At 41.6% G+C, this 14,047-nt stretch overlaps 1 protein-coding gene across 1 annotated transcript in view; it reads right to left on the bottom strand.

The window, feature by feature from the left end:
• stard13b (StAR-related lipid transfer (START) domain containing 13b) overlaps positions 1-14,047 on the bottom strand; it is a 94,501-nt gene that overhangs the window by 70,059 nt on the left and 10,395 nt on the right. The window contains exon 4 of the mRNA XM_053687143.1: positions 1,869-1,899. Within this exon, the coding sequence (XP_053543118.1) occupies positions 1,869-1,899 (31 nt within the window). The remainder of the gene's footprint in view (positions 1-1,868; positions 1,900-14,047) is intronic.

The raw sequence follows: 14,047 nt of genomic DNA, 5'->3' as shown, positions 1-14,047 counted from the left end.
AAACTTAATCTATTACATAATGCATGAGCTTAAATAACAGCCTTTATGTCGGATTAAAGAATGTACCATATTTTAATTTTAGAGCCGATTATTAACCGCCGATGGTCGACCTCGAAGTAACTCCGACTGTGGTCTGGAGCCTTCGCTGTACATTTCACCGCCCTCGCTGTAGAGCACCGCTGTAATGAGACGATTAGTGTGCTACGGAGCGTCTGCTCGCCATCTGGCCGCAGTGCACGCTGACATCATGCAGCCTCTATGGCTCAGTAGTAAAATATGAGAGGGGAATTTTTATATCATGTGCCACAAACTCTATGGGCTTGGACTTTTTATGGCATCATCGTTATTTTTTTGCCATTAGCGTGGCTGTTCGATTCGAAACACGTGGCTGAACGTAACACGTTGTGACACCGAGTGAGGCTTTCAGGCCAAAGTATGTGCAGTTAATACGGATAACGGCACCATCCCACACATGGTAAAACACTTTTCCAAAATAAACGCTGTGAAATGAAGTCATTTTGATGATTTACCCTCTAACGACAACTTCCCAACGTAGTCACCATGGCGACCACTTAATCGACGATAACCATCTGATCGCTGTTTTTCCACAGGATTATCAGTAGTACTTTATTTAAAGAGTCCCTACATTAGACCTTCAAATAGCATTGCAAATAGCTTATAACGAGGTAATTATTTCAAACAAAAACAAAAAAAAAAACACATATAGGACATAATGATATTCCGATAACTGCTTCTTCTCACTTTCGTCCAATGACAAAGTCAGACTATAGAAGAAAAAAAAAAAAACATCTTCAATGTGACCCCCAGCATTGCTTATAAATGTGGTATGTACAATATCCCTTAACTAAAGTGTTACTAAAATGTCAGTGATCCTTTAAGCCTTGAATACATACTCCAGGCTAGTCCAGGATGACGTAATGCTCGGTCTGAGAGTTTGACACGCATTGTTGTTGCTGCTGTTGCCTGCACGGTGCAAACCGGCCATCACTCAGGCCACACAGGACTGACGTGAGACTGAAAGTGAGACGTGTCAACGCGCCATAATGTACCTTCGTGCCACATTGCTACGTGACCTCGGGGGTCATGTGACAGAGCAACTTGAGCCCGAAATGGCATCGCAGAACACCCAGTCGAGATCACGCAGCTGCCCCCCTTGGGCCACATCATGCCACGCCAAATATTTCAAATCGCCATAACAGTAACAATGCTCTGGTATGCCGCCCCACACACACACACATGTAAACTGTACCTCACACCAAGCAAGTGCGCTGAGATAGGCCTATAAATGGAGGATACGTGCTCCTTCATTCTCTAAACTCCAGACACACAGACACCTGTCCCTGTCTGTCCTTTCTAACCCAGACATGAGCCAGATTCCAGAGAAAAACCAAACGAAAAGCGCACCGATCATCCAAGTCATAAACCAAAGAACTTTTCACAGTATGAGTTTTGAAGCCTGAAACTTGTTTCCATCTTGAGTTCACCATCATCCAGGCTTTATCTGCACATTTTATAGGATGTAATGTAATTATGTCAGAGAAAGCTCAGGCTCTGTTCGCCTCGCACCATACATGTAATGTGATTAAACACTGTGTCGCACACATGGCCTCTCTCTCACACATGGTCTCTCACGGATAAACTAGTTGTGAGAAAATACCATCGAGGAACCTTTTAACCGCTAACGGTTTTAGATTTCGAACGAGAGCCGTCGGTTGAGGAACCCTGATGAAAAAACTCCTACTTGAACCCGACATATCAACTTGAATGGTTTCTACGCTAAGACCAGTTGTCGAAAGACATCTGTAAGCACAGCCCGCCGAAGTTAAAGTAAGAAAGCCGGTTCTTACCTGCGCCGCCATGCCTTCTCTTCGTTGACATCTAGAAACAAGAGACAGAACAGTTGGTCACGGTTGAGTTTCTCATCTGGATACTATAGAAACGTAACGTTCAGTGGTTCGCATCCTCCTTACTCAAACGATATTAATACTATAGTACGCTAATACTAACGCCATCGAGATTATTTCCCTAAAGAATATATATACGTTTCATATTTTCTCCCACTTGCTACTGAGGACTTCAGTGTTTTTATTAAGTTTTCTTTCTGTTTCTTTCCCCCCATTCTTTGGTCATGTCGTTTTCTTTAGGTTCTTCCCAGTAACAGTTTTCCATGTTGGTACAGTAAATGTTCTTCCTAAACATGTAAATATCTCTTTCTCCGGCTCCTAGAAATAGGAATGTAAATTTTTCACCGTGCTAATGAAGCAAACTACAGACTTGTTTAAACCAAGGAAATCGAGGTAGCAAATATTTACATCCATCTGTATGGCCCACATGTATCCCTGCTTTAACCACTGGTGTAATACACAAGCCCCGGACTTGGACTTTGATCGGACGTCCGGTACATCACGCTTGCAAAATCGATTAAGATCGACTTATTTATGACTTGAGACTTGTCTTAGGATGTGAGACTTGGACCTGGATTTACTAAAGGTTTATCTTTCATGCAATCCTCATATTTAACAACAGGGTTTAGGGAGGATTGCGTCATAGCATGCTGTTTTGTAAGTCCTCCTTTATGAATATCCATTCTTGGGGCGCTTCTACATAAAAGTGAGAAATACAGGGCGGACTCGAAGCAAATACTTTAATTTAGCACCAGCAAGGGCTCTAGAGTAGTGCAACAGAAAAGCGTTCACACGATCACCCAGACACTGCAAGTTCAAATCCTGATAATTCCACAGCCATCCATGGAGAGCAAAATTGGCCGTGCTCTCTGGGTGATAGGGGCGGCGTACTCTTTCTTCCCTGTCAAACACAGTGACACTAGTCAGTCGTGGGCATCAGTGAGCTCATGCATGCAGAACGGAGCAGACAGTGCTTCTGCCACCCTATGATGCTGCGTGAGCAACAGTTCAAAAAGATGCACCTGGTCGGCTTCACGTGTCTTGGAGGAAGGCTGTGATAGACTTCACCCTTCCCGAGAGAGGAGAGAGCTGATTATTGGAGGGGAATTGGCCAGTAAATAATAAATTAGCAAGAAAATCGCTGGGGGGAAAAGTTCGGAGCAGGAATGTGATTTCTTGCCTGTGGTCGTGAGTGCAGATTAATAAACTGAAGAGCAGGTATTAAATGAGCAGGAATCAATTTCTGCCAGTTAAGCTCAAAAGTCTATTATTTACTAAGTTTTACTATTGAGAATGTTTACCAAGATTATGTTTCATTATCTCAAAATGATTAAAAGTTTCTTAAAATTATTATTATTATTATTTACATATTACCACAGCAAGCTAGATTTCTTATTAGATGTTCACCACACGCCTACACACACCTGCAAAGCAAACGTGTGTTTCACTCTTCCTTCGGCTTCATATTGTAACTAGAACAACGTACATCCTTAAACAGTACTTTTCAACTTATTCATTATAATATGATGTTCTTAACACTGATATAGAAATGTAGAAAAGGCTTAATTTACCCCAACTATGACGTATTAAAAGCCTTCCATTTGAATAAGCATTATTTCTCAGTTTTGGCGTTAAAATGATACAGTAATGTCTTTAAACTAGGATTAATCATATATTGCATTACTGATTAAATGTATAGAGATTACACTATAATCTGGTGATCCCATACGGCATAAATCGAAGCACAGGCGTAGCAGGAGTTGCGCTCCATCAAAGCCGAGCTCCACTTTAAGGGGTCTAAAAGTCGATCAGACTAGACCGTCTGCCTTTGCAAATTCTTCTCGGCTCCATGAGCTGAACATTTTAACACGTATTAATAACACTCGCCCCCAGTCATTATGAACCGAGCTATCACCTGACCACGTTCTCCCACAGAGCTGTAGATCAGTGAGCTGACCCTGGGCGTGCATGATTTAACGTGCCCTCGGTCCAGCCCAGACGGCAAGCGCTACCTGTTTAGAGACGGGGTTGTGTTTCTAATCCACAAGAGTCCTGTTTTTCACCCGCAACCTGAATTTTTTTTTTTTTTATCCCTTTACTCGACTGTCAAATTCCTGTAGGATTTGTAACCCTATAGCAGCACATGCACATATTTACGTACAAGTCATGCGCAGAGGAATGTCCTGCGTTCACACCTAAAACAAACAAACAAACAAACAAACATCTCAATGTTTTTCGCTTTAAAAAGAACTCTTTTTTTTTATTGATGGGGTTAGTTCAACCCACTTTCGTTTCAGGTGATGTGACAAAATGAAAAAATGAAATTTCTGTGACGAAAACAAATCCCTGACGTGTACGGCGTAGTGCAGACAAGTTTGTTTAGGATAAGCATGAGCGATCGATCCGGCAGGAAAGAGAGGCCGATGGGTAAGGGTCAATCATTATAATGGCAAGAATTCCTACTAGAATATCATCTGCCAGACCTGCCAATATAAACTGCCAGACTGTGCATACGACTGAGTGCAAAAGTTAGCATTCCCTGTGGATTTCCAGTGCCTACTTTTACATTTTCTTGAAAAAAAAAAAGAAAAACAAACCAATAAACTTGACTTGTCCAAAGGGTGTGCGAAACTGCACTTGACTGTTCAGAGCTGGATTTGTTCATGAAGATCAAAACACTGATATGGCCTTCTACTATATCTCTTCTTTCTCTCTGCTCTTAGACCCCGTGCCCCATGAAACATTTTTTATGTGTGGAATTCCCCATACAATTCGCTTAGTATTGTTATATTTGGCCAGCTTGTCTATCCCCAACCACACCAGAGATCCATGAATAAATTCCTGAGATGATATAACTTGAATCACAGGGAAGGTGTTCCGAGGCCCCTTCCTGCAGTTTGTCATCTCAGTCCAGGCTGTTTGTGCTGATCCTTAACCCAGAGAAAGGCAATGTTTAATGGAGCTGCAGAATATCATAATATTTGGAAATTCTCACACTAGAGGTGTGTGAAGGACTGTTTTTTAAGCCCACCCCACCCACTCCAAAGAAAGTCTGACCAATCTTGCCCACTCCCAAAGGAATTTTGACCAATTCCGCCTGCTCCTACAGAGGGTTTGGCCAATCCTGCCCACAACCACACAAAATTTGACCAACCCACCCACTCCAGGAGAAAGTTTGAAAAAAAGAAATTCTACTTTTTCCCAAACTTTGACCAATCCCACGTGGTCCAGCAGAAGGACTAACCGATCCCCCAGCTCCTGTTTGACGAATTCCACCCACTCCTGCAGAATGTTTAACCAATTCCCACAAACATCCCACAAACATTTTTTTGGACCAACCCTCTCTACTCCAGCAGAAATTTAACTCACTACCGCAGAAAGTCTGACCAATCCCACTTATACCTACAGAAGGTTTGACCAATCCCAAACACTCCTGCAGAAAGTTTGACCAATTCCATATGCTCCAGCAGAACGTTTGAGTGATCCCACTCACTCCTAAAGAAATTCTAATCAATGTAATTGACTCCTGGAGAAAGTTTGACCAATCCCACCCACTCCTACAGAAAGGTTGACTAATCCCACCTGCTTCCGCAGTCATTATCTTACTGAAAATGAATGAATGATTGCAGTAAATGTGTCACACGGTGACCAAGCAAGTTGTACCTTCCCATTTTACTTTCTTTGTCCTGAGCCAGCAGCTGCCCACTACTGCCTACAGTGTACAAGAGAAGGCAGAATGGTCATTTTTTTTTAAAAACAAACAAAAAAAACAGCAAAGCAAAAGTGTAAAGGGAAAGCCAATGCAGACAGAACTGGTTGTGTAAGAGAGAAAGAAATGGAAGGCAGAAAAAACACAGAGACCAAAAGGCCCAGGCACTAGTGATGGGAAGTTCGGATCATTTTACTGACTCGGATCTTTGAATCGCGTTCAGCAAAACGAACGGATCTTTTTTCGAGTCATTTCGTTCATTTCAGCAGAGTATAATTAAAATGTTAAATGTTAAATTCCCCCAACTCATCCAGTACTCAATAAACTTTCAAATAAACTATAGGCTAATGCAACCAAGGCCAAATTATGAGAAACAGAAACGATTAATTAATTGCTTCACTGGGTCTTAAGGCTACGCGGTCTGTTAGTTCACCTCCCGATCCGAGTAGTCACATTTGTCACGCCTGTTCCCCGGAAAAAGAAATGATTAGTTCACCTCTCCAGTCTTCGGATTCGAGACATTCGTTCATCCCGTGATGAAGCGGGGCTGTGACGTGATGAACGAAGGACTCGAACCAGAAGACTCGACAGATGAACTACTAATTTCTGTTTCTGGTATTGCATGGTGCATTGCCCATGCGGCGGTCAACAGAAGATCGAACAACTCGAACCTGAAGACTCGAGAAGTGAACTGATCATTTCTGTTTCCTTTACAGAACCCATGGGGATGTTGCAGCGCATGAACGAATGAACGATTCACTCTCTGAGACGACTCATTGTTCCCGAGTCATATTAAAGATTCGTTCAAAATGAACGAGTCGTTCATGAACGACACATCACTACCAGGCACCCGGAGGCCTCAACCAACTCAGATGCGGTCCAGGAAAACAAGTAAAACAATCCTTCATCTCCTCCCGCATGAAACTCGTGTGAGCACAGCTCTATATTTAGCTGCTGTTACATTTTTGGTCTGGTTATAAATTTAAGGGGCTACTGGAGCTACTTTGATGGAAGGTTTGCTGAGGCTATTAGTCGAAGCTCCATCTATCATACTATACTTTCTAGACAGCTGGGAAAGAGGTAGCTTTTTGAACCAACCACCCAGAGGACTCGAATAGAATGCAGTCAAGTGCTGAGCCCAGTACAGAGCCTCGGATGTGTTATGACAGAGACGACCTGGGGAAGACGTGTGGATGAGCACTTCTGCAGAAACCTGAATCTTTCACTGTCACAGTCCTCTGCAGGTGAAATCAACTAGGAGAGATATGTGTTTGTGGAGTTGAACAGCCTGAGCCTATGTGCTGCCTGTCTGATGACCTCAGGTTACACATTCAATCAGTTAGCAGGGTAAGAGATTACCTTATTTAGGACAGGTTTTAGGCTCTGTGCCAGCCCACTCGATGGCCGTGACAGGATCGCATAGCACTAAACCATGCGTGTACAGTATGCATGTCATTCTTTATGTACGTATATGAGTGTATGCATCATAAGAGATCCAGATCCTCGACATATCGTGTCACGGATTTGGTCCTAAGCATGCACATGCTCATGTAGATGAAACATCACGCTTCGTCTGTCAACACTCAACACTACTCATTTATCCGGTGTGTGTTTGAGCAAACACTTCCAAGAATTCCACTGTACATATAGGGGACGGTCCAAGTCAAAAGATGAGGAGGGAATCTGTTTCTTCTGTATGACTTCATGATCAACATGCCTACACAGGATGGGTGTCACATATCATTTACACAAAAATTGTTTAGACACACTATTGACACAGAACGCTCCAGTGCTGGCCTGCCTTGGAAAACTAAACCACTATAACACCAACACAAGCACAGATACTTAACGTACCACAAGAAAGGCCAATATTCTGACAATCTGTACGTCTCTTGTCCAGAGTACAGAACGGGAATACTGTACAAAGCTTATTTTAGCATTATATACGTTCTATATTTTTGTAAAACGCATTCAAAAAAAAAACAAAAAAAAACCAGAGAATGAAATACAGTAATGAGAGAAAATATGAGAAAGTCCAGCAGGTCGACCTCTCCACCCAGCAGGGTTTTGTCACTTTGCAGGGGCGCTGTTGGCCCCATGGCCAGCACTGAAGCTTAACTTCTACTGGAGCAGAACAAATCCTGGCCTCCTGAGCTGCTCTCAGCTCTGTAATCTATCCCCATCCAGCTGAGCTGCTTTCCTCTCCACACCCTACACACCTGCAGGTGGACTGAGAACTAACATACACACTCTGTACAGTCTGATACGGACCGGCTGTTGGTCTTGAACTCTTGGATTTCAACATAATGTAGGCAAATTGTGAAGAATCAAATGCCTGGCTATTGGAGTTCCCAATAACAAATGCAAACACCAAACTGACTGAGTAATTTGAGTAAGGAAACAAGGGAGGTAAACTAAGGATTGTTTCAGACATACAAACTGGATGTTTATCAAGTTTTCCAGACTTCCAGTAATTAAAATGTCTAGTAGAACTAAATCAGGGCAATCAGGAAGATCTTGAAAATGTGGCACAGTGGAACAGTCCGGTGACGTTGACTTACTACTACCAGACATTTGAAATGGACTGAATGACTAATATGTTCCAAGCGCATGGAGATGCCAAGGAGGAAGTGCTGGGGACAGACAGAGTGTGGTCCACTTTGGTGCCACAACCGTAGACAGCAATCCTACGCTCGTTAAAACCTCCTCAAGCTGGTGACAGCTTGGTGAGACATAACCTCTTGGTCTAAGTGTGGAAGACTGCAGAGAACATCCCTTACCTGATGAGAGACTCTAACAAAATCCTGAGATAATCTGACAGCAAACTGAAAAAAGGACCATGACAAACTAAGCTCCAAACAAATGCAACCGGAAATCTGAGTGTGGATACGAACAGACGTCGTTGCCCAAGTTAAAAAAAAACAAAACAACAACAACAACAACAACAAAAACTACCAGACCCTTGTCCATTGTGTCTATTATAAATGCATCTCTATTATAAATATTTCAATTCCATCATATTTTGCATGTTTCCCCATATCCATGCGGGTTTCCTCAGGGTTCTCTGGTTTCCTCCCATCGTCCTCCCAAAAACATGATAGTAGGTGGACTCGCTACCATAAGTGTGCATGAGTATGTGAATGATGCCCTGTGATGGACTGGCATCCCATCCAGGATGTATTCCCGCCTCGTGCCCAGTGTTCCTGGCATAGACTCCAGACACACCTTAACCCTGACCATCTTGGTTACTGACAAACAATGTTGCCTTGGATGAAACAGGATGTTTCAATCAACAAAGTTAGGACCGTCGTAAAGCACATACATATGTGCAGTGGAGGTGGTCGAAATCAGAGCTGCTAAATGAAATGGACTGTTTCCAATCCGATCACGGTTTCAAACCATCGCCTGAATGCAAATGATTTCAAACTGTGGCTAAAGCAACACAAGGTTATTTTCTGTGCAGCCCAGTGATGATTGTCATGGATATGAGGGAAGGAACTCTGGACTACAGTTCCTAGCAGTCACTGCACCCCATTGCATCATTGTCACATGACTACCTGCACCTGAATCACGTTCATGTTAACAAGCACTTTTTGGCTATATGTGTATGTATATATGTGTGTATATATGTATAGATAGATAGATAGAAAGAAAGTGCAAACTGTGGCATATATATATATATATATAGAGAGAGAGAGAGAGAGAGAGAGAGAGAGCTGTAGAAGATGAGCAGACATTGGCGTAAATGATTACGCAGTAATTAGAAAAATTTATGTACAAAAAACAAGTTTTAGTTGCTTCAGTACATTCAGGGAACTTCTTCTCCTGCTAGTCGCAATCCTCTAACACTGACACCCGACAGGCACTGAAAAGAGCCAACTATTACCACAAATACTACAAGTGATAGTCAGTTACTGACGTTAGACAGCGTTGGATAGCAAGCACTCTGGCTCTGTGTGAGACGTGGCTGTGTAAAGTAAATCCAGTTGAACCTAGAATTGGTAAAAACTCAGTGCTCCGCCTTAAAAGTTTCAGATTTCTCATTCGTGAGTGGTGGACCCAATCCATTCGCTCCACAGCCTCGGAAACGGCTCTGGAGCTCGGCGACCTGCTAAGCTTCGAGAACCAGACTTTGATTTTTTTTCAGAGGGCCCAAAGCCAAATTATTCTATTACTCCCTCCAAGCCAATTACCCTCTTCTACTGCCACACACAAATACAAATGCTTGCACACACCTACACACACACACACACTCTCACACCAGTGGGCCTCCTCAGTGCTTTCCAGAAATCTTTAGCCATGTTCCCATGCACCAAATAAAAAACCTACCTAGCAGTGCCACGCTGCTCAGCTATTCCAAGATTAAACAAACACATCTGGACTTGCTCTCCAGCCGAACGGAAAAGAACCGGATTCCCACAGATATCGTGCTCATTGAGACTCAGCGTTGCTCATCTGATAGTGTTTGGGAAACAACATGGGGCTGAGAGCTTTTGAAGCCTTTGCACTGAAATGAAGTGACAAAAGGAGTTGGAAGTAAAGCAGCTGTAAACTCTGTAGCTTTGCTAATGGCCTAACCTTTACCCCGCTCCTTGCCTGGAGGGCCGCCGGGAAACAACATCGGGGAAACACAATGTAACATCAACACAAGGACTGGATTTCTCTGGTGGCCAGAAACAAAACGTGCATGACTCTGTGGTGTGTAAAATTCCCACAGAGTATAAACAGATAGATAGACTGACTGCATTCACTGTAAGTTCTGGTTTTTATTATTATTATTATTATTATTATTATTATTAGAATCAATTATACTGGAACTTAAATAGTACCCCTCAACTCCAAATGTCATTTTTAAATAACCCCTTTCGTAACAAGCAAGTCATTATTCCGTTATTCATTTTGAAGCTTATTAATGGTTTAATGGTTAAACTTCTCTAGTGAAAGGTGATGCTTGTTATGTACAGTAGATTGGTGTTTGGGTAAAAAAAATTGTTCATAAACAATGTATAATTAATTCTACATTATGAACTACTTCGATGAGTGTCCAAATTATAGATCATTTAATATTCAAAACCTAGCGAAAGTCCTTGATCCTGAGTTTTGCATATGAATCCTTATAATTAGCATGAGCTCTTTAGTGGAGTCCAATATTTATTTTGTGACGAATTTCTGAGATTTATTTTGTAATGGATTACTGAGTTAACCTTTTTATTTTTAAACTACTTTCATCGACATGTTAGTCAGTTTTCACTTTGCTTACCGGTTTCTTGTGTTACCGATGATGCCTTTAGACTCCCTGCTGATAGTGGTGTCTGTTTTTTTTTTGTTGTTGTTATTTAGCCCTTGCTTCAGCTCTACATGAAGACAGTGATGCAGCAGTGCTTTAGTCCTTTAACCTGGTCACATCCTCATCTATACACTCTGCTCAAACAGATCAGCTTCCAACGCTTCAACTTTCATGCTAATACTGTCGTCAGTGTCACGTAGATCGCTAGCTAACCGAGCACAAATACGTGCAGTGCTGTGAAAAAGTATCTGATTTCTTATGTTTTTGTTTGTATCTCATATTAAAAAGTTTTAGATCTTTAATGGAGATCGGTCTTTCACTTACTCCTAGGACTAGGACTCAGTCCTATGCTTTGGATCATAATCCAGCATGATTCTCCTTTAGGATTTTCTGGTAGAGAGCCGAATTCATGTTTCCCTCAGTTATTACAAGTTACCCAGGCCCTAAAGCAGCAAAGCATCCCCACACCATCACACTGCCTCCACCATGCTTGACCGTAGGTATGACGTTCTTTTTGTGGTATTCGGTGTTTGGATTACGGCAGATGTAACGGGACTCCTGTCTTCCAAACGGTTCCACTTTCGAATCATCAGTCCACAGGACATTCTCCCAAAAGGTTCGAGGATCATCGAGGTGTGTTTTGTCAAAATTCAGACGAGCCGTAATGTTCTTCTGGGTCAGCAGTATTTTTCACCTCGCCACTCTTCCATGGAGGACATTTTTACCCGGTATCTTTCTGATAGTGGAGACATGAACAGTGAACTTTGTTGATGCAAGAGAGGCCTGTAGGTCCTTTGATGTTGTCCTTGGCTCTTTTGTGACTTCCTGGATGAGTCGTCGCTGTGCTCTCGGAGGAATTTTGGAAGGTCGGCCATTTCTATGAAGGTTCACTACTGTGCTGAGTTTTTCCTTTTGGAGATAATGGCTCCCACTGTAGTTCTTTGGAGTCCCAGAACCTTTGAAATAGTTTAGTAACCCTTCCCAGACTGATGTATTTCAATCAACTTCTTTTCCGATCAACTCTGGAGTGTGTTACCGGGTAAGACCTTTTAACCAGCTTCATGCTGTTGAAAAGGTTCTATTTAAGTGTCGATTTAATTTCACAGGGCTGGCAGTAATAAGATACTTTTTTTTTTTTTTTTGCTTCAATAAATAACTTTTCATAACTACTCGTTTCAAAACTGTATTTTGTGTTTACTCAGGTTGCCTTTGTTTAATCTTAGATTTTGTTCTTAATTTCTCAAACTATTTAGTAGGAGATATACACAAAAACAGAAGAAATCAAATACTTTTTCCACAGCACTCTATGTCATTTAGCTAAATTGCTATAAGTCCAGTGTTTGCTCCAAGCTCTCTACTATGCTTCGCTGGATTTCCCGACAATTGAAGGTCGCTGGGAAAAGGTGAGTGTTTTCACTGTTTAGCAGCTAACAGTGAAAACTGATTCCTGTTTACACTATTAAATTGCATTAGCAAGAACAATGTCCCCCCTGTGACATTAGAATGGCACACGAGTGCTAATTTCTCACAGGAATAATGAAAATGCGGCACCAACCGACAAATTAGCACCAAAATCAGGACATATACATGACAGAAATTTCGATATAAACATATTTAACGTGTTTCAGAGTGGCGTTTTTACTTCAATAGACATCAATAATCGGGAAGAGTAAATTCATATCATGCATGAAATGCAATGTTCTACGCTCTTGCAAATATCAGATCTGGCAAAGCCTTCAATGCTCTCTAATGCAGATTCTTGATCCGTTCACATGCGTAACGCAAACTGCAAATACAGACTTGGCTTCGCATGACACTGGCTAAATGTTTCACCACTGCTTCATTCTTTCCTTCCTCTCAAAGCAGATAACATGCAGTCACTGTGAATCCTCCAGCTGAAATTTACAAGCTGTGCTGCATCTGTAAATGACATTTAGCATAAAATGCCGCTGCTAAGGACCAGTAGTAGCCATTAATCCACTTATGTATACTCTCTCTCTCTCTCTCTCTCTCTCCAAAATTCCCTTTCACTGAGGTAAAACAATCTACTATACGTTCCAGCTCTGAAAACAGACCTTCATTTATCACCGGACTTCGACAGTATGAGGACATGAACGACAAAAGGTCACGGATCCAAAATGTGGCTATGAGAAACACATGAGTCGCTCTAAAATCCAAACCCTGCTGGCTTTACACAACCCTCGCAAATAAGTCTGTGTACCGTCGCTCTGGATTCATTCATTGTTCGCTGGAACAATTCATAAATCATTAAATCTGTGCTTTTACCTTATTACTTCCTTGTTTTCATGTTAATAAAAGCCTAATCATGCCTCTGATAATGTCCGATGAATGATGTCTCGGCAACTATAATCTCCTTGTGACTGAAGTGTCACTATTGGTTAGAATGCCGTGTGCTGTACTGAACAACCTTCGGGACTAATTATGACCTGTGAATGATTATAAAGCAACTGAAATACTCGTTAACAATCATAAAGCAATGATAAACATTTAAACATCTCGACGCTGAGATGCGAATATTAAACGCTTCCTTATTAAAGATTGCTGCCGCTTGTGAGACACTATTCACAAAGTTTATTTCTGTAACGCAATACGGAAAATGTTCGTTTAACTGTTTTTATTCATAATTAGGATTTCAAAAATGCAGTAACGTGTCTATATATGTGTCTGTGTAATTGATTTGGAATTTAGCGCTTGTAAGGTAATGTTTATAATGTATCATAAATGTTAATGAGTATTGCGCAAATGCCATTTGATAAACCGTGACACTCGGATTGCTGTCATGACGTTATTTACAGCACGTGGTTACGCTTTATGGCGTATTACAGCTGATAAAAATGATTCATTATGAGTAATTAAGTTAGAATGATTACCAACTTACAAAAAAACGATCAATTATACTCAGCTATAATCGACTTATAAATATGGGCGCCATAGAAACTGTTACCACGTCAACAGGCCGATGTCGATTTTTTTAGTCAGAACATAATTTTGACCCTGACCCTGTATTTACACGGACTGGGCTTTGATTTTGTGTGGCAGATTTTGGAAATATTCAAGCATTCATAATTCTTCTCTAGTGCGAAATCGTGGTTAGACCACTAACTA

Source organism: Ictalurus punctatus, chromosome 17 (genome assembly GCF_001660625.3).
Source record: "Ictalurus punctatus breed USDA103 chromosome 17, Coco_2.0, whole genome shotgun sequence".
Taxonomy (NCBI): Eukaryota; Metazoa; Chordata; class Actinopteri; order Siluriformes; family Ictaluridae; genus Ictalurus; species Ictalurus punctatus.
This window is presented reverse-complemented; position numbering and strand designations above follow the sequence as displayed.